This window comes from Oncorhynchus tshawytscha, linkage group LG16 (assembly GCF_018296145.1).
Source record: "Oncorhynchus tshawytscha isolate Ot180627B linkage group LG16, Otsh_v2.0, whole genome shotgun sequence".
NCBI lineage: Eukaryota > Metazoa > Chordata > Actinopteri > Salmoniformes > Salmonidae > Oncorhynchus > Oncorhynchus tshawytscha.
Genome location: NC_056444.1, coordinates 56,536,470 through 56,556,566, shown reverse-complemented (window position 1 = coordinate 56,556,566; position 20,097 = coordinate 56,536,470). Strand labels below are relative to the sequence as shown.

Sequence of the window (20,097 nt, the reverse complement as noted above, 5' to 3'; positions counted from 1 at the left end):
TATAAGCAAGCTTAAAGTTTGCTGTTAATTTGTTTACCAAGAAATATCATTGTATTTGGTCAAACACAATTTTTTCCAACAGTTTACTTAGAGCTGGCAGCAAGCTTATAGGTCTGCTGTTAGAATCAGTAAAGGCCGCTTTACCACTCTTGGGTCGCGGAATTACTTTGGCTTCCCTCCAGTCCTGAGGACAAAGACTTTCCTCTAGGCTCAGATTAAAAATATGACAGATAGGAGTGGCTATAGAGTCAGCTACCATCCTCAGTAGTTTGTCATCTAAGTTGTCAATACCAGGAGGGTTGTCATTATTGATTGATATCAAAACATTTTCCACCTCTCCCACACTAACTTTACAAAATTCAAACTTGCAATGCTTTTTTTTTCATTATTTTTTTAAATGCATGAATACAATTGCTCACTGTTCATTGTTGGCATTTCCTGCCTAAGTTTGCCCACTTTACCAATGAAATAATCATTAAAATAATTGGCAACATCTGTCACTATCGTCAAAATAACATTCGGACCAAGGCGCAGCGTGATATGGGTTCCACATCTTTTTATTTGTGAAACTCACAAAGAATAAATGAAACGTGACGTTCTGGAGTGCTCACAGGCAACAACACAAAAACAAGATCCCACAAAAGTGGGGAAATGGCTGCCTATATATGATCCCCAATCAGAGACAACGATAAACAGCTGCCTCTGATTGGGAACCATACCAGGCCAACATAGAAATAAAACAATCTAGATTACCCACCCTAGTCACACCCGACCTAACCAAAATAGAGAATAAAAAGGATCTCTATGGTCAGGGCGTGACAACATCAAATAGTTTTGTGAGGAATAAGCTATTTGATTCAATGAAATATGGAGTCGAATTTGTCTTTCTGCCCATAATTTCCTTTAAAGTACTCAAGTTTTTCCCATCAATCTTTATATCATTGATCTTGGCTTCATAATACAGTTTCTTCTTTTTGTTGAGTTTAGTCACAATTTCTCAATTTGCAATAAGTAAGCCAGTCAGATGTGCAGCCAGACTTATTAGCCACTCCTTCCATCTCTTTCAACCATACAGTTTGTAAATTCCTCAACAATTCTTGGAGCCTAAACAGTTCTAACAGTCAGTTTCTTAACAGGTGCATGTTTATCAAAGATTGGAAGAAGCAATTTCATAAATTCATCAAGTGCAGCGTCTGGATGCTCCTCATTAATCACATCAGAACAACAAATATATTTTAAATCATCAACATAAGAGTCACAGCAAAATCTTTTGTATGATCTCTTATACACTATTTTAGGCCCAGCTGTTGGAACTTTGGCTTTCCTGGATATAGCCACTATTGTGATCACTGCGTCCAATGGGTACGGATACAGCTTTAGAACAAAGTTCTACAGTATTAGTAAAAATGTGATAGATACATGTGGATGATCTTATTCCTTTAGTGTTTGTAAACACCCTGGTAGGTTGAGTAATAATCTAAACCAGATTACAGGTTATTACATCTCTTGCGCCTCCAGAGATGCAACATCTCTCATCATCACTCAATGCCTAGGTTTACCTCCACTGTACACGCACCCTACCATACCCTTGTCTGTACATTATGCCCTGAATCTATCCTACCACTCCCAAAAATCTGCTCCTTTTATTCTCTGTTCACAACGCACTAGACGACCAGTTCTTATAGCCTTTAGCCGTACCCTCAGCCTACTCCTCCTCTGTTCCTCTGGTGATGTAGAGGTTAGCCCAGGCCCTGTGTGTCCCCAGGCACTCTCATTTGTTGACTTCTGTTGACTTCAATCTCACACAAATTATCAAGGAACCTACCAGGAACAACCCCGAATCCGTAAACATGGTCACCCTCATAGATATCATCCTGACCAACTTGCCCTCTAAATACACTGCCTTATTGCCGGCGTCCGTTATGGGTCCGCGGTCAAACGACCACCCCTCATCACTGTCAAACGCTCCCTAAAACACTTCTGCGAGCAGGCCTTTCTAATCGACCTGGCCTGGGTATCCTGGAAGGATATTGATGCCTGGTTGTTCTTTAAAAGTGCTTTCCTCAACATCTTAAATAAGCATGCCCCTTTCAAAAAATGTAGAACTAAGAACAGATATAGCCCTTGGTTCACTCCAGACTTGACTGCCCTTGACCAGCACAAAAACATCCTGTGGCATACTGCACTAGCTTCGAATAGACCCTGCGAAATGCAACTTTTCAGGGAAGTCAGGAACCAATATACACAGTCAGTTAGGAAAGCTAAGGCTAGCTTTTTTCAAACAGAAATTTGCATCCTGCAACATTAATTCCAAAAAGTTTTGGGACACTGTAAAGTCCATGGAGAACAAGAGCACCTCCTCCCAGCTGCCCACTGTGCTGAGGCTAGGAAACACTGTCACCACCGATAAATCCACGATAATCGAGAATTTCAATAAGCATTGCTCTACGGCTGGCCATGCTTTCCACCTGGCTACCCCAACCTCGGCCAACAGCTCTGCACCTCCCGGAGCAACTGGCCCAAGCCCCCCCTGCTTCTCCTTCACCCAAATCCAGACAGCTGATGTTCTGATAGAGCTGCAAAATCTGGATCCCCACAAATCAACTTGTCTAGACAATCTGGACCCTCTCTTCCTAAAATTATCCACCACCATTACTAGTCTGTTTAACCTCGCTTTCATATCGTCTGAGATTCCTAAAGATTGGAAAGCGGCCGTGGTCACCCCCCTCTTCAAAGGAGGAGACACTCTAGACCCAAACTGTTACAGACCTATATCCATCCTGCCCTGCCTTTCTAAAGTCTTCGAAAGCCAAGTTAACAAACAGGTCACCGACCATTTCGAATCCCACCGTACCTTCTCCGCTATGCAATCCGGTTTCCGAGCTGGTCACGGGTGCACCTCAGTCACACTCAAGGTCCTAAACGATATCATAACCTCCATCAATAAAAGACCGTACTGTGCAACCGTCTTCATCGACCTGGCCAAGGCTTTCGACTCTGTCAATCACCGTATTCTTATCGGCAGACTCAACAGCCTTGGTTTCTCCAATGACTGCCTCGCCTGGTTCACTAACTACTTCTCAGATAGAGTTCAGCGTGTCAAATCGGAGGGTCTGTTGTCCGGACCTCTAGCAGTCTCTATGGGGCTGACACAGGGTTAAATTCTCGGGCCGACTCTTTTCTCTGTATATATCAATGACGTTGATCTTGCTGCGGGTGATTCTTTGATCCACCTCTACGCAGACGACACCATTCTATGTACATCTTGCCCTTCTTTGGACACTGTGTTAACAAACCTCCAGACGAGCTTCAATGCCATACAACTCTCCAACTGCTCTTAAATGCAAGTAAAACTAAATGCATGCTCTTCAACCGATCGCTACCCGTCTGCCCGTCTAGCATCACTACTCTGGACGGTTCTGACTTAGAATATGTGGACAACTACAAATACCTAGGTGTCTGGTAAGATTGTAAACTCTTCTTCCAGACTCACATTAAGCATCTCCAATCCAAAATTAAATCAAGAATCGGCTTCCTATTTCGCGACAAAGCCTCCTTCACTCATGCTGCCAAACATACCCTCGTAAAACTGACTATCCTACCGATCCTTGACTTTGGCGATGTCATTTACAAAATAGCCTCAGCAAATTGGAGGCAGTCTATCACAGTGCATCTGTTTTGTCACCAAAGCCCCATATACTACCCACCACTGCGACCTAAATACTCTCTTTTTGGCTGGTAATCGCTACATATTCATCGCCAAACCCACTGGCTCCAGTTCATCTATAAGTCTTTGCTAGGTAAAGCTCCGCCTTATCTCAGCTCACTGGTCACCATAGCAACACCCACCCGTAGCACGCGTTCCAGCAGGTATATTTCACTGGTCACCCCCAAAGCCAACACCTCCTTTGGCCACCTTTCCTTCCAGTTCTCTGCTGCCAATGACTGGAACGAATTGCAAAAATCACTGAAGTTGGAGACTTATATCTCCCTCACTAACTTTAAGCATGAGCTGTCAGAGCAGCTTACCAATCGCTGCAGCTGTACACAGCCCATCTGTTATTAGCCCATCCAACCAACTACCTACCTCATCCCCATATTTGTTTTTGTTTTTCTGCTCTTCTGCACAACAGTATTTCTACTTGCACATCCTCAACTGCACATCTATCACTCCAGTGTTAATTGCTAAATTGTAATTACTTTGCCACTATGGCGTATTTATTGCCTTACCTCCTTACTTCATTTGCACACTCTGTACACATATTTTTCTAGTGTGTTATTGATTGTGTTTGTTTATCCATGTGTTACTCTGTGTTGTTTTTGTCGCATTGCTTTGCATTATCTTGGCCAGGTCGCATCTGTAAATGAGAACTTGTTCTCAACTGGCCTACCTGGTTAAATAAAGGTGAAATAAAACAACATTAAAAAAACAGCCGCTGGTTACAGTAAGAAGCTTCCTCTTGAGCGGACTGCTTGATGAAAACCAGTCAATATTCCGTTCCCCATGAAAGTAGACCTCTCTATTTACATCACATACACTATCAAGCATTTCACACATATTAATTAGATACTGACTGTTAGCACTTGGTGGTCTATAGCAACACCCCCCAAAAGAAAAGGCTTTAGATGTGCTAAGTGAACCTGCAACCACAACACTTCAATAACACTTTACATAAGATCTTCTCTAAGCATTACAGGGATATGGCTCTGAATACAGTTGAAGTCGGAAGATTACATACACTTATTACATACACTTCACACATTTCTTGTGAACAATCTATAGTTTGGGCAAGTCCGTTAGGACATCTACTTTGTGCATGACACAAGTAGTTTTTCCAACAATTGTTTACAGAGAGATTATTTCACTGTATCACAATTCCAGTAGGTCAGAAGTTTATATACACTAAGTTGACTGGGCCTTTAAACAGCTTGGAAAATTCCAGAAAATTATTCATTGCTTTAGAAGCTTCTGATAGGCTAATTGACATAATTTGAGTCAATTGGAGGTGTACCTGTGTATGTATTTCAAGGCCTACCTTCAAACTCAGTGCCTCTTTGCTTGACATCATGGGAAAATCAAAAGAAATCAGCCAAGAACCCAGAAAAACAATTGTAGACCTCCACAAGGCTGGTTCATCCTTAGGAGCAATTTCCAAATGCCTGAAGCTACCACGAATCATCTGTACAAACAATAGTACACAAGTATAAACACCATAAGACCACGCAGCCGTCATACCGCTCAGGAAGGAGACACGTTCTGCCCCCTAGTGATGAATGTACTTTGGTGCAAAAAGTGCAAATCAATCCCAGAACAAGAGCAAAGGACCTTGTGAAGATGCTGCAGGAAACAAAAGTATCAAAAGTATCTATATCCACAGTCAAACGTGTCGTATATCGACATAACCTGAAAGGCCGCTCGGCAATGAAGAATCCAATGCTCCAAAACCACCATAAAAAAGCCAAACTACGGTTTGCAACTGCACATGGGGACAAAGATCAGACTTTTTGGAGAAATGTCCTCTGGTCTGATGAAACAAAAAAATAACTGTTTGGCCATAATGGCCATCGTTATGTTTGGAGGAAAAAGGGGGATGCTTGCAAGCTGAAGAACACCATCCCAACCGTGAAGATCGGGGGTGGCCGCATCATGTTGTGGGGGTGCTTTGCTGCAGGAGGAACTGGTGCACTTCACAAAATAGATGTCATCATGAGAGGGAAAATTTTGTAGATATATTGAAGCAACATCTCAAGACATCAGTCAAGTTAAAGCTTGGTCACAATTGTGTGTTCCAAATGGACAATGACCCCAGCATACTTCCAATGTTGTGGCAGAATGGCTTAAGGACAACAAAGTCAAGGTATTGGAGAGGCCATCACAAAGCCCTCAATCCTATAGACAAGTTGTGGGCAGAACTGAAAAAGTGTGTGCGAGCAAAGAGGCAGACAAACCTGACTCAGTTACACCAGCTCTGTCAGGATGAATGAGCCAAAATTCACCCATCTTATTGTGGAAAGCTTGTGGAAGGCTACCTGAAACGTTAAACAATTTAAAGGCAATGCTACCAAATTCTAATTGAGTGTATGTAAACTTCTGACCCACTGGGATTGTGATGAAGGAAATAAAACCTAAAATAAATCATTCTCTCTACTATTATTCAGACATTTCACATTCTTAAAATAAAGTGGTGATCCTAACTGACCTAATACAGAAAATTATTGCCAGGATTAAATGTCAGGAATTGTATTTACATGTATTTGGCTAAGGTGTATGTACACTTCCAACTTCAACTGTATAGGCTTCTAGACTGGCAATAATTTGTGTATCTTTTTAAAGGGGGTCTTTAGATGTGAGTCCTGTGATCATAGCCGTGTGAATATTTGCTGAGAATTAGTTGTCGAAGGCGGGCGGCAAAACTATTTTTTTGCTACAGTCGGCTATAACAGTCAGCTAATACAAGGCTGGTAAATACCCAGGGCACTACTTTTGTGAGAACATGTTTCTTTCAAAAGCAATGCAAATAATTTTTCAGATTTTGTTCAGATTTTTCAGGGGGTGCTTCAGCACCCTCAGCACCCCTACTTCCTGTGGCTATGCTTGTGATTGTATTGGTGTCGTTGCTGTCACCACACTATTATGCATTTGAAAGGTTCCTTACTTACAGCCCAGCTGCAAGGAGAACGAGAGAATCCCTCTGATGTGAAATTCATTGGAGGCTGTTATTCGATATTTGACATTAAATATTAATGTGTTTTATTAGATGTTTGTTTACATTTTAGTCATTTTAGCAGACGCTCATATCCAGAGCGACTTACAGGCGCAATTAGGGTTAAGTGCCTTGCTCATGGGGACATGGACAGATTTTTCATGTTGTCGGCTCAGGGATTCAAACCAGCACCCTTTCGGTTACTGGCACAGTGCTCTTAACCGCTTGTCTACCCACCTGATTGCCCCTTTAAGGAATCCATTTGCAGACTTGGCATAAGCCCCTTCTATCCAAGGTATCAGGGTTCCCAAAAGTCTTCCTGTTTTTGCCTATAATTACTATGTGTCAAGTAACTCTCATGACAGGCAATTATTCTATGGATGGCTGTGGTACAAGTTGCATTCAGATATTTGATTTAGGAGCTTGCTTCATCATGGCTGAGCCGTGGTTACAGAAGCTAAATACCTCAGTGATGGTATTAACACACAACCACAAATCAGAGACTAGCTCTGAACCCTGTGTACCAATTGAGCCTGTGCTACGGAACTCAATGCTTCAAAATAGCTAGCCTATTTAACTGTTTTACTCTGGAAAGCTCAGTAAGGCGTGCCACTGCAGACTTGAAGGAAAACAAATGAACTGTAACGGCACACTTGCTTCAGATACAATAGGCAGAGCGCTTCCAGGTATATGGGTTAGGGAAGTCACTGTGGGACTCGTTGACTGGGTAATCACTGTCTTTGGGTGTTCGGTCCCCTTTTTCCCAGAAGCAGTGTCATGCCCCCTCTCTGTTCTAGCGTATTACTCATCCTAGCGCCTCTCTATGCTAACGCTATGCCATCACAACAGTCAAGCCCACGCTCTAAACTGCAACAACAACAGCAGCAGCAGCAGCAGCACAGCAGGTCGGGGCTTGTGGCAGCCTGATTTGCAGCTAAAGCCTACGCTTAATGAGGGAAAAATAATAACTTGTGTTGTTTTTTTCCCCTTCCCCATCCCCCTGCAGCAGAAAGGTGGACTAATTAAGATGGCTTCCTGGGATTGGGGGTCTGGCTCTGCTTTCTCTCACAGTGCCACTGTCAAGGGCCTTCAGGAAGAGACGGGGGTGGCGGTACAAAAGCTCACCCAGCATTTTCTCAGCATGTTTGGCTAGATGAATATGCGTTAAACATTTTTGTTTTTTCAACTTGTAATTAAACTGGTTTGCGGGCAGAGTATTGTCTTAGTTTTCCTCTCTTGTATGTTGCTCTCGAGGGGGATCTGCAGAAACTGAGAGTTTTGTATTCCTGGTAGACCGCCTTAGAAGTTTCAGGAAATGATACTGTGTGTGTGTGTGTGTGTGTGTGTGTGTGTGTGTGTGTGTGTGTGTGTGTGTGTGTGTGTGTGTGTGTGTGTGTGTGTGTGTGTGTGTGTGGGGGCTGGTGTGTTTGTCTCTGTTTAAGGACACTTGAAGGTTGTATGGGCTCAGAGATGTACAGGTATCCTTTGGAGGCTTAACTCTACTACTGACCAGGTTTTAGCCTGGAAATTTTCAGGGTTTGAGCAGGTCCACACTGAAATGATCCTATACTCTGAAATAGATATTTTAGATTTTATTAATATATGAAGTGTTATTTGTGTACAGCAACATTTAGCCCTGTTTGTGTTCTTCTACAAACCTTTGCGGATTATGGTACTGTGTGGATCTGAGTCTTATAGAAATAGCTGAAAACAAATTAAAAGTAGAGCCTTCTCTTCTGAAGCACTGTGGTTGTCTGTGGCAGAAGCTCTACTACCTTCAGGTCTGAAACTGAGAGGTGGGCCTGGACTTGACAGCAAAGTGGGGCACGTCGACAGAGAACAGTGGAGATTCTGGGTTTTCGGGTTCCTCTGGGGAGTTGGAATTCCTCCCGTGCTGTTCCCCCATTTGGCAGGCAGTTGTGAAAAAAATTCCCAAGCTTTTAGTCACTACGCAGATCGAGTTGCCGTTTCTACTTTATTGGAGGGAGAATGACAGAAGCAAGCCAGATAGACAGAACTCCGACAGTGTTGCTGTTGTGGTGGGTGGCTTTGCGATAGTCTTTTTTTTGTGTCACTAATGAGTGTTGTCAGCCAGGACTTGACAAACTCCCCTTTTGTGTGTGCTTTCTGTGTTACAGCCTCAATGAGGAGCGTATGAACATGCACCATAGAAGGACTACTCTACCTTTCGGTTCAGTACATTCCACAGATGCTTGGGCCAGAGAAGAGATGTAAAGAAACTAAAACAGTAAGAATTTGGTCAAATTAACTCAAATTACTTTGTTTGCGGATGCCTTTGTTTCTTTATGGTTAAATGTACAGCTTTAAGTGAAGTTGAAACTTAGAGGAAACACTTTCTATGTCAAATATATGTTTGATATTGAGGGAGGCTATGACAGACACAGTATTTGCTGTGCTGAAATCTGGACCATTTCATGAAAAGAATCAAGAGCACCAAATCCCTCTCCTGACCATATCTGATCACACACCTACACTATCATCTCCTGACACTTCTATTCATCCGTAGTCCAGTCAGCTGCAGTGCATACCGTTTCATATCTGTTAATTTCTTCCTAGTTTTTCTGTTGTTGAGCAAACACGCTACTTTTCTTCTAGAATTCAGCCGGTGCCGCTGTGCAACAGCAATCCAGTGAGCGAAAGGAGAGCATCTCCCCACCCTGCCCCTGAGTCCCCCAACCCCTCACCACCATCATGACCTCTGAACTAGGGAGCAGCCTGACCTCCATGGACTGGCTTCCCCAGCTTACCATGCGGGCGGCCATCCAGAAGTCCAATGCCGGGCACCAACACCACACTCACGGGTACCCCCATGGACATCATGGCCACGGGCTGGGAAAGAAGAATGCCCCACTGGACCAGGGAAACATGCTGGACCAGGAGGAGGTGGCCCAGCATAGGGATGGCAAACCACCCTACAGCTACGCCAGCCTTATCACCTTCGCTATTAACGGCTCGCCGCACAAGAGGATGACCCTCAGCGAGATCTACCAGTGGATCTGTGACAACTTCCCCTACTACCGGGAGGCAGGCAGTGGCTGGAAGGTAGGAGGTGGATATGGAAGAATGGCATTTGGTGTGTATTAACGGGATGGTTCACTTCAGATTCAGTTTGTTATTCTAATGGAATTAGGTGGTGCTCATCTTTCCTATTAGTTTGGGATTGAGTTCTGCATATTTTTCTGACTGCATGATGTGGGATCTATGTAACCCACTTTTGAGGGATACGAATGTCTGATTAACTTAGATTTTTGGTAAACTATCCCATCGGGTACGTTTATACCTGTTGCAGTAACGGGTCTTGTTGTGAGGACAGGATCTTACAAGTTCAGTTAGCAGACTTGGTCTGACATAGTCCACCGTTTATCACCTTCTAAATTCAGTATAATGTATATTATAATCTGGGTAGTTTGGGTCCTAGATGCTGATTGGCTGAAAGGTGTGGAATATTAGACAATATTACACGAGCATGACAAAAAACGAATGTTATACTGTTCTAATTCCTTTGTTAACCAGTTTATAATAGCACCTCTGGGGTTTCTGGTATATGGCCAATATACAGTACCACAGCTAAGGGCTGTATCCTGGCACTCTGCATTTTGTCGTGCATAAGAACAGCCCTAGGCCATATACCATAAATCCTCAGGCCTTACTGCTTAAATAGAGATTTCAATGTGATAAAAAAAATACATGGATTAAGTCTGAACCAGTTTTGACATTTTGTTTGATTCACATTTAATTGCTGCGCTGGTCTTGACTTTACAACTTGTCTCGGATGTATGAGGAAATATTACTGGTGATGGTCAGTCATTGCGACAGTTGTCAGATCCAACAGCAGAATGTGGAAAAGCTTTGTGGAGGAGTACAGCAGTGAGTGACCGAGTGCATGTTCCATTCAGGTTTCATTAACAAATCTTTAATGGTGCAATCTGAGATTTGTACATTAATTAAAAATGTTTTTACTTTAAATGTATTATATATAGATTGCAGCTTTCATTTAAATGGCATTGTATGAATCTAGGCAATATGACATGCTTCTTTTACTTGAGTGGTGAGTGGAATCATCTGGAATCTTTTGGTTTAGTCTAGGGAATACCTTCCATTATTAATCACATGACAGAGGCTGTGCTTTTTCTGAGGAGGCTGCCTGGCTACAATGTCCCAAGTAGATGTGTCCCAAATGGCACCCTATTCCCTACCGGCCCTGGTCAGAAGTAGCACACCATATAGGGCATAGGATGGCATTTGGAACGAATCCACAACAATCTCCATTTAATCTATTTTTTTCTCAGTGAGTGAAAATATCTTCCCTCTCCGTGCTCCGTTCACAAACCTATGTTTATTCTCAGGATTTAATCTTCCTGAGCTAAATTGCATGCCAGCAGCTCAAAATGGTTTGCGATAAAAGTCTGTTTGTTTTGGTAGGGTTCCAAGCTTGTTGGCATGGTCATGAGATATGTTCTGTAGATTTCTTCTTTCATTTGCTCACAGAAAACCAAGAAAAATAGATTTTCTAGACCTTTCAGGCATTGTGATTAGTTTTTTTCTTGAATTGTCAATGGTTTCTCTCTGTTCAGGCGGTTACCCCGTCATATGGGCAATATAACTCAGTCTTAAATAGGATAGGCATAATGCCCTCATTAATACGTGTAGTACTGCAGATGTTTAAGATCTGTAAGCTTTCTCTGATGTGCTTATAAGTATTTATTTAAGTACCAAGAGTGGTATGTCTTCCACACAACAGTAATAAGTAGGGTTGACCCCAAATATTCTATTCCTATTCTATGAGAAATAACTGAGTTTTGGTGCAGATACAGTGACGAATGCTAGCTAACGTTAGCAACCATAGCTACTTAGCTGACATTTGTAAATTGTGGATTTGAATGATACCGTATTTGTTTTTAAATGGCAAATCTGATTCAAACCTCAAAATTGGGATTCAGGGACATCCCTAGTATTAGGGACGTTAATACAGACATCAGTACTAAACTGCATCTATTGATCAAATGTCATGTGACAAATACAATTTGATTTTTTAAATTGAATTTTAGTTAGAAAAACACTTTCAGTACATTGGCCCTCTTGGTTATTTTAATTGTCCTTGCATTGACAAGCTAGATGAATCACAGGTGTACTTACATGTAGTAAAAAGGCTACCCATATTTCCACCATAAACGTAAGAACCATCCTGAGGATTTAGCCTTTAATTTCCTCAAGACCAAACCAGACATCCTAGGAATACTCCAGATGAGGAGATGCACAAAATAATCTGGCACGAGGACTGTTGAGGACTAATAGGCCCACTGCATACATGGCTCAGCCTCAAGCTGTAAACATTTAATCCCGGATGTACCTGGCCCAGTGCAGAGATGTTGTGGTTGAAACGGTGATCTGCATCAAAGGGAACGTGAACGAATTCATTACCGTCAAGGTGATTACTGTCAGCTGCAAACAGTGGGAGACAGACATGGAGCCCAAGCAGTGTCTGGATTCCTTGATTTGGAGAATATACTGTTGATGCTCAAGTAAAATAGCTTGTACAACACGCACGCACACTCACACAGACACTTACGAGCACACACACAGTCCACACACACACACACACACACACACACACACACACACACACACACACACACACAGTGAGTGTGTGTGTGAGTAAGAAAGACTCCCACTCAGGTAGGCATACGTGTGCAGTCTACAGATTACAGTAGGGCTGCTCAGCCAGAGGAGATGGGTAGTGGTGAGTTTACTACCCAGCACACGCACGCGTCTGCTCTGTATGATAATGTGGATGCACAGGCAGCAGAGAGGCCAGTTTGAAACCAGGCCAACGCTAACTCCTCTCCCATTTTGAACACAAGCGCATTAGCCACAGATGATACACTGAGTGTAATCAGATAACTCGTCAAGGTCATAACACGTCCACATGGTATGAGGGAGCAGGACATGGGATGCATCCCAAATGGCACCCTATTCTCTTTATAGTGCACTACGTTTGACGGGGGCCGACGTAAACCTCTCACTCTCATTGGTCGATAACAGCATTTCTCATATACATAGGGCTCTGGTTTAAAGTGGTGTTCTACAAAAGGAAAAGAGAATTTCTAGTCAGTTCGGAACAGGACAGGATTCCTTATTTATGGCACTTGTTAAATCCACTTCAATCAGTGTCGATGAAGGGGAGGAGAAAGGTTAAATAAGTATTTTTAAGTCTTGAGACAATTGAGACATGGATTGTGTGCGTGTGCCATTCAGAGGGTGAATGGGCAAGACAAAAGGTTTTAAGTGCCTATAAACAGGGTATGGTAGTAGGTGCCAGGTGCATCGCTTTGAGTGTGTCAAGAACTGCAACACTGCTGGGTTTTTCACGCTCAACAGTTTCCCATGTGTATGAAGAATGGTCCGCCACTCAAAGAACATCCAGCCAACGGCAGGCCAATGGTCGAAAACAGGTAATTGATGAAAGAGGACAAAGAGGCTGACACATTGTGCAGAGCAAGTTAGTCAACTGACAGTTCAGTAGAATATTGCTGCCCAAAGACCCATAAAAGAATGCACAACTCGTTGTACCTTGACTCGAATGGCAACCAACTTAAGTTCCACTTCTTTCAGCAAAAACAAGGAACTACAGTTGCAGTGGGCTAAGGAATGAAAACACTGGACACTGGAGAATTGGAAAAACATTGCCTGGTCTGACGAATTGAGGCAGTTCTGAGGGCAAAAGGGGTGTAGCTCAGTATTAGGAAGGTGTTCCGCATGTTTTGTAAACTCAGTGTAGTTTAGTTAAGAAGAAAGAAGAAAATAAATGCTAATTTCCCCCCTTCCGTCAACTCACTCTCATGCCTCGCTCCAGTTGTAGCCAGTCACTACTTTAACTTATATGCACGCGGAGACCCACCATTACACATGCCCATATATGCATGAGTTCATCCAACTCTGGGTAAGAGGAAGGGCTGCCTTCATTGCCCAAATCTCGTAATGTGGTTGATATTAGCTGTGTGTGCAGGCAATGGTCTCGTGAGTGCTGAGCAGCAGCCAAACGAAGCAGTTGCTATGGCTACTCACAACCCAAGCGGGAGACAGACGATTTCCACTAGATGGCACAGCCACAAAGTCTAAATTGCCTGTATTGTAAAAATGCATGAACACTAAAAATGACATTTTAGGTTAGAGTTAGGCAGTGTGATTAAGGTTAGGTGGGGTTTATGACTTTGTGACTGTGGTAACTAGTGATGACAGGGACAAACAAACAGCAGTTAATGGAGGAAGTTATTTCTGATTTCCGCTTGTAAAAATGGGCACCGAGGGTTTTTTATCGGGGTGGGACAGGAACATTTCCGGGGTTATAGAACTGTTGCGGGATCAGGACTGTACGGGGATTATTATTTTTTTACAAGACAAGATGGGACAGGAGTACATTTTCACTCCCGTGTCAACCTCTAATTTGACATCCCAACTGCTATTCTGATACCAGCTGTTATGGAAAGGGGTGCTCTGCTTTATAAGCAGTAGGCCTAATATAAATGTGTGTTTTATGTCACATTGAGCTATGAAATAATGTGTTTTACATGCATACCTACATACAGTGCCTTGCGAAAGTATTCGCCCCCCTTGAACTTTGCGACCTTTTGCCACATTTCAGGCTTCAAACATAAAGATATAAAACTGTATTTTTTTGTGAAGAATCAACAACAAGTGGGACACAATCATGAAGTGGAACGACATTTATTGGATATTTCAAACTTTTTTAACAAATCAAAAACTGAAAAATTGGGCGTGCAAAATTATTCAGCCCCTTTACTTTCAGTGCAGCAAACTCTCTCCAGAAGTTCAGTGAGGATCTCTGAATGATCCAATGTTGACCTAAATGACTAATGATGATAAATACAATCCACCTGTGTGTAATCAAGTCTCCGTATAAATGCACCTGCACTGTGATAGTCTCAGAGGTCCGTTAAAAGCGCAGAGAGCATCATGAAGAACAAGGAACACACCAGGCAGGTCCGAGATACTGTTGTGAAGAAGTTTAAAGCCGGATTTGGATACAAAAAGATTTCCCAAGCTTTAAACATCCCAAGGAGCACTGTGCAAGCGATAATATTGAAATGGAAGGAGTATCAGACCACTGCAAATCTACCAAGACCTGGCCGTCCCTCTAAACTTTCAGCTCATACAAGGAGAAGACTGATCAGAGATGCTGCCAAGAGGCCCATGATCACTCTGGATGAACTGCAGAGATCTACAGCTGAGGTGGGAGACTCTGTCCATAGGACAACAATCAGTCGTATATTGCACAAATCTGGCCTTTATGGAAGAGTGGCAAGAAGAAAGCCATTTCTTAAAGATATCCATAAAAAGTGTTGTTTAAAGTTTGCCACAAGCCACCTGGGAGACACACCAAACATGTGGAAGAAGGTGCTCTGGTCAGATGAAACCAAAATTGAACTTTTTGGCAACAATGCAAAATGTTATGTTTGGTGTAAAAGCAACACAGCTCATCACCCTGAACACACCATCCCCACTGTCAAACATGGTGGTGGCAGCATCATGGTTTGGGCCTGCTTTTCTTCAGCAGGGACAGGGAAGATGGTTAAAATTGATGGGAAGATGGATGGAGCCAAATACAGGACCATTCTGGAAGAAAACCTGATGGAGTCTGCAAAAGACCTGAGACTGGGACGGAGATTTGTCTTCCAACAAGACAATGATCCAAAACATAAAGCAAAATCTACAATGGAATGGTTCAAAAATAAACATATCCAGGTGTTAGAATGGCCAAGTCAAAGTCCAGACTTGAATCCAATCGAGAATCTGTGGAAAGAACTGAAAACTGCTGTTCACAAATGCTCTCCATCCAACCTCACTGAGCTCGAGCTGTTTTGCAAGGAGGAATGGGAAAAAAATTCAGTCTCTCGATGTGCAAAACTGATAGAGACATACCCCAAGCGACTTACAGCTGTAATCGCAGCAAAAGGTGGCGCTACAAAGTATTAACTTCAGGGGGCTGAATAATTTTGCACGCCCAATTTTTCAGTTTTTGATTTGTTAAAAAAGTTTGAAATATCCAATAAATGTCGTTCCACTTCATGATTGTGTCCCACTTGTTGTTGATTCTTCACAAAAAAATACAGTTTTATATCTTTATGTTTGAAGCCTGAAATGTGGCAAAAGGTCGCAAAGTTCAAGGGGGCCGAATACTTTCGCAAGGCACTGTATGTACTGTGTTTTATAGAGATTTTATAGACTTTTGGAACTGTGGCTTTGATTCATAAACGGTTGTCTGGTCTTTTCTGTTTGAAACCTTTTGTGATGTGCACATATACTCATCAGTTGAAAAGTATATGATCGGTGTTGCATCCTGGTAGAAAACCGAGAAATCGGATTTGACTATGCAATGTTTCAATCTGTGTTTTTTTATTTTTTATTTTTGTTTCTATTCAGTTGTCATTAGGTGGCATCATATGAACTGGACTTGTAGCTCCCGTGCAGAATGCCTCATATTCCTTCTAGATAACATATTGGGGCGCAGTCTTCGCCACCCGATTTCTCTCGTGTTTTTTCTCTCAACCCCGTCCTCCTTTGGATTCCATAGTGCCTGGCTCTACTTTCTCATGCCCTGTACTCTGCCCTTGCAGCCCTTTCACATCGCCGTGTCCTTCCACCCCACACAGCCTAGGCCCTCTTCACGAGAACACGTAATCAGTGCCAGTGGAATTCACCACAGGCATTTCCTCTCTTCTCACTCGTCAATATTAGTGTTTCTCTTACCATTATTATCAGCGGGCATGAAACCCTGCTGAAGGGACAAGGCTGAAAACGAAAATGCATCAAATACTAACCTTAAGTTGGAATTGAAACTGTAACAACACAAGTTTGCCTATCCTTATGTAAATCTAGATGTAATGCTGCTGTGCCTGCCCTTGTGGTCCTGCTGCCTGCCCTTACAGCCAGATAATTGGCTCTGAATTAGCGCCCCTAATGGGACAGTGCAAAAGGCTGCTCTGTGATGGCCTTTGGCCTTTCAATGGACACCACGTGTCACACGCAATGCTATAAAATGAGCAAGAGTCATGGATTTTTTTCTGGATTTTATTTTTCAACGGTTGGTCTTAGAATAATGGGGATGAATGCATCAGTGATTTTTGCGCTCATGGGACTACTTTTTGGGTCTGGGGGCAAAGGACAGTACAGTAAAAACATAATCTTTGATTGATCCTGTGTGTGTGTGTGTGTGTGACGGAGTGTCTAAAATGCATATTATATATAAATATAGTCTATATGGATATTTTATTGTGTCTTTCTCTTTCGTCTTGTTTACTCTCTGTTGCCTGGCAACGCAGACATAGCTGTAGCCTCTTGCATGCATCCCAGCATCCCCTGTTAACATGTTACGCATGTCCTGTCTGCCAGCCAGATGTGTGTGTCTCCACGCACCTGTTCCTTAGGCTCCACTGTCAACCTTTCTTGGCTATTACAGACTACTACACATGGTCTCCTGTATAGTAGAAACATTTGCACACATTATTAGAACTCAGATAAGATTTTTATTTGAAAGATTTTTGTTTTATTGTGGATGAGGATGAATTTGTGTTGGCTGCTGATTTACATATGTTACGTTTATGTGCTTGACAGACATGCGGCACAACGTATTATCATTGCGGCTGTTATGACCACCGTAACTCTTGTTGAACAGCGGCCTTAAAAGCACTGTTTGTTAAGTCTGCCCCTCTGTGCCCAGATTTCATTCCCAAATATTTCATACTAATCAGTATTATCAGTCTGTATTTATGTTGTAATTAAATGTGTGAGGTATTTCCCTGGTTCTATTCACAGGAGGATAGGCATACGTCCAATGTCATATTTCCTTCATTATTCACCTAGGGTTGTTATTCTCTGATCTGTCTAATAATAGGGGTGGTGTTGATTTCAAAAGGGGCTGGAATGCAACAATTACAAGGCTGCATCTGGGATTTGGCATAGTTGACAGAGTATGCAGTATGTCATACCTGTGCAATGTTAACGACCCTCTGCATTGCAAGGTGAATAAGGGTTTTTAATGTAATTATATTGCATTAAATGTAATATTATTCCGGTGACAGTGGCATCAGTAAGTTGGGTCCTCATTTTGTTAGGAGGTAGGGAGGATATGTTTGTCTGGATGTGACGTTAGGGTGTTGAAATACTCGATGCAGCACAGAGGAGTTTAGGCAGTAGGATCTGATTCATTAAAACATGTATGTACAACCACTGGTAGGTGAGACGACTGGATAGACAAATTCACTTGGGAAAAGAGACAAGGAGTTAATGAAAATATACTATTTAGGCATTCCATATTTAGGGCCCAATAAAATCTGTTGTATTTTTTGACCAATTCTGTATTTTCTTTCTTTAAAAATTCAGTTTACTCCATTTAGTTTTTCCAGGTTTCAGATACTTCCCAGTAGTACAGGATTTCGCTCTCAAAATTACACTTAAAAAAAATAGAAGAACAACTACATTTGATGTGCTAAGTCCACAACCATTGCCTAAACCACATCAGGAGACCACTTTTGAGGTCTAGGAATTTTGGGGGCAATGTTTGGGTGTAGATAACCTTTAATTCAAGTGTGTACCAGCAAGAGACTTTAAGTAGAACACAGGTGATGGCAGAGTTTGCTTAACAAATCCCCACTGGATTGATGCAAATAATAATATCATTCTGACAGGTAGAGATAGACTACTTTTGTAGTTAACATTTAATTGAGGAGTTTTTGGGAAAGCCTTTCCATCTACCAGAAAATGGTTGTCATTCGCATCATTGCTAACGACTACACAAAGTGGTAGACAAACCCTGTGTCATTGCCTCTTGAGAAAGTTTAAGGAAAATACAAATCACTTAAGCATTTTGTCTTATCATATCTTAAGAAAATGTTATACATGTTCTAATAAGTTCACTGTCCTTAACGTCTTTGTATTTTCTTTAAAGAACACCTGGAAAATTATGTTTTTGGGTTGGCTAAAACTATGAAACAGTAAATTCCTGCAATCAAACTAGTGTTTGCTCTGCCCCTGCCTCGCTGCCCCTGTACCTGTTTCGCTGCCCCTGTACCTGTTTCGCTGCCCCTGTACCTGTTTCGCTGTACCCCTGTACCTTTTTCGCTGCCCCGTACCTGTTTCGCTGCCCCGTACCTGCTTCGCTGCCCCCCTGTACCTGTTTCGCTGCCCCCCTGTACCTGTTTCGCTGCCCCCCCGTACCTGTTTCGCTGCCCCTGCCTGTACCTGTTTCGCTGCCCCTGTACCTGTTTTGCGCTGCCCCCCCTGTACCTGTTTCGGCCCCCGCACCTGTTTCGCTGCCCCCGCCCCTGTACCTGTTTCACTGCCCCTGTACCTGTTTTGCTGCCCCTGTACCTGTTTCGCTGCCCCCCTGTTTCGCACCTGTTTCGCTGTCTATCAAGTATAGTTGAAACCAGTGTTAAAAACAATTGGGTTAAATTGACTCTACTGGGAGTTATCTTAACGCTCGAGAGTGATATGCTCCCTCAAGTCAGTGTTGATAACTGGAGTTCATTGGGATGGAGGACGTTTAACTCCATTAAAAGTAACCAGAGACAGGGAGTTAAATCTATGGAGTTATCCACAGATGTGGGAGGAGTTTCATTATTATATTTCCCTGCATGCTCCTTTGCAGGCAGATTTTTTTTGTTTGTTTCAATGTCTGTGTTTTTGCATTAACATTGATTGGTTTTGATCTTATGCTACACAAAAATAAGAAACTTAGATTTTTCTATACTAATCCAGTCTGTAAATAGTTGGATTTATAGCAACCATTAGTGAGATAGTTGTTCCAATTTACATGATGTTGGTAGTCTTCATGTATTGTAAGTTTTTCCCTACTCTTACACACATTCTAAATGCACATTGTGAGCAATAATTTAAAAGTGCTAGGTATTTTCCTGCAAGTTGGCATCCAACATAGTTTGTATATCACATTGAAAACCACCAAAAGTAAAACCTTAACAAATATTCAAATAAGGCTTTACTGTCACGGCCGTCGTTGGAAGTAGACCAAAGTGTGCGTGGTGAGCGTACATTTTATTTTATTTTGGAATGACGGCAACAAAACAAACAACCGTGAAGCTCACGAGGGCAAAGTGCCACGAGCACAAGTCAACTACCCACAATGAAATGAGGGAAAAAGGGCGACCTAAGTATGATTCCCAATCAGAGACAACGATAGACAGCTGTCTCTGATTGAGAACCATACCCGGCCAAAACATAGAAATAAAGAAACCTAGAAAACAAAACAGAATGCTTACCCCACATCACACCATGACCTAACCAAATAGAGAAATAAAACAGCTCTCTAAGGTCAGGGCCTGACATTTACACCCTT

General features: G+C 42.4%; 1 protein-coding gene across 2 annotated transcripts in view; it reads left to right on the top strand.

The window, feature by feature from the left end:
* Positions 1-20,097, top strand: part of LOC112215974 (forkhead box protein J3) — a 96,406-nt gene that overhangs the window by 33,130 nt on the left and 43,179 nt on the right. Inside the window, exons 1-3 of one of the 2 annotated variants that reach the window (XM_024375504.2) lie at positions 8,655-8,743; positions 8,843-8,952; positions 9,321-9,767. In XM_024375504.2, coding sequence (XP_024231272.1) covers positions 9,417-9,767 — 351 coding nt within the window. In that variant the 5' untranslated portion in view covers positions 8,655-8,743; positions 8,843-8,952; positions 9,321-9,416. Of the gene's footprint in view, positions 1-8,654; positions 8,744-8,842; positions 8,953-9,320; positions 9,768-20,097 lie in introns of those variants that run through there. The other variant, XM_024375503.2, reaches the window with a different exon arrangement.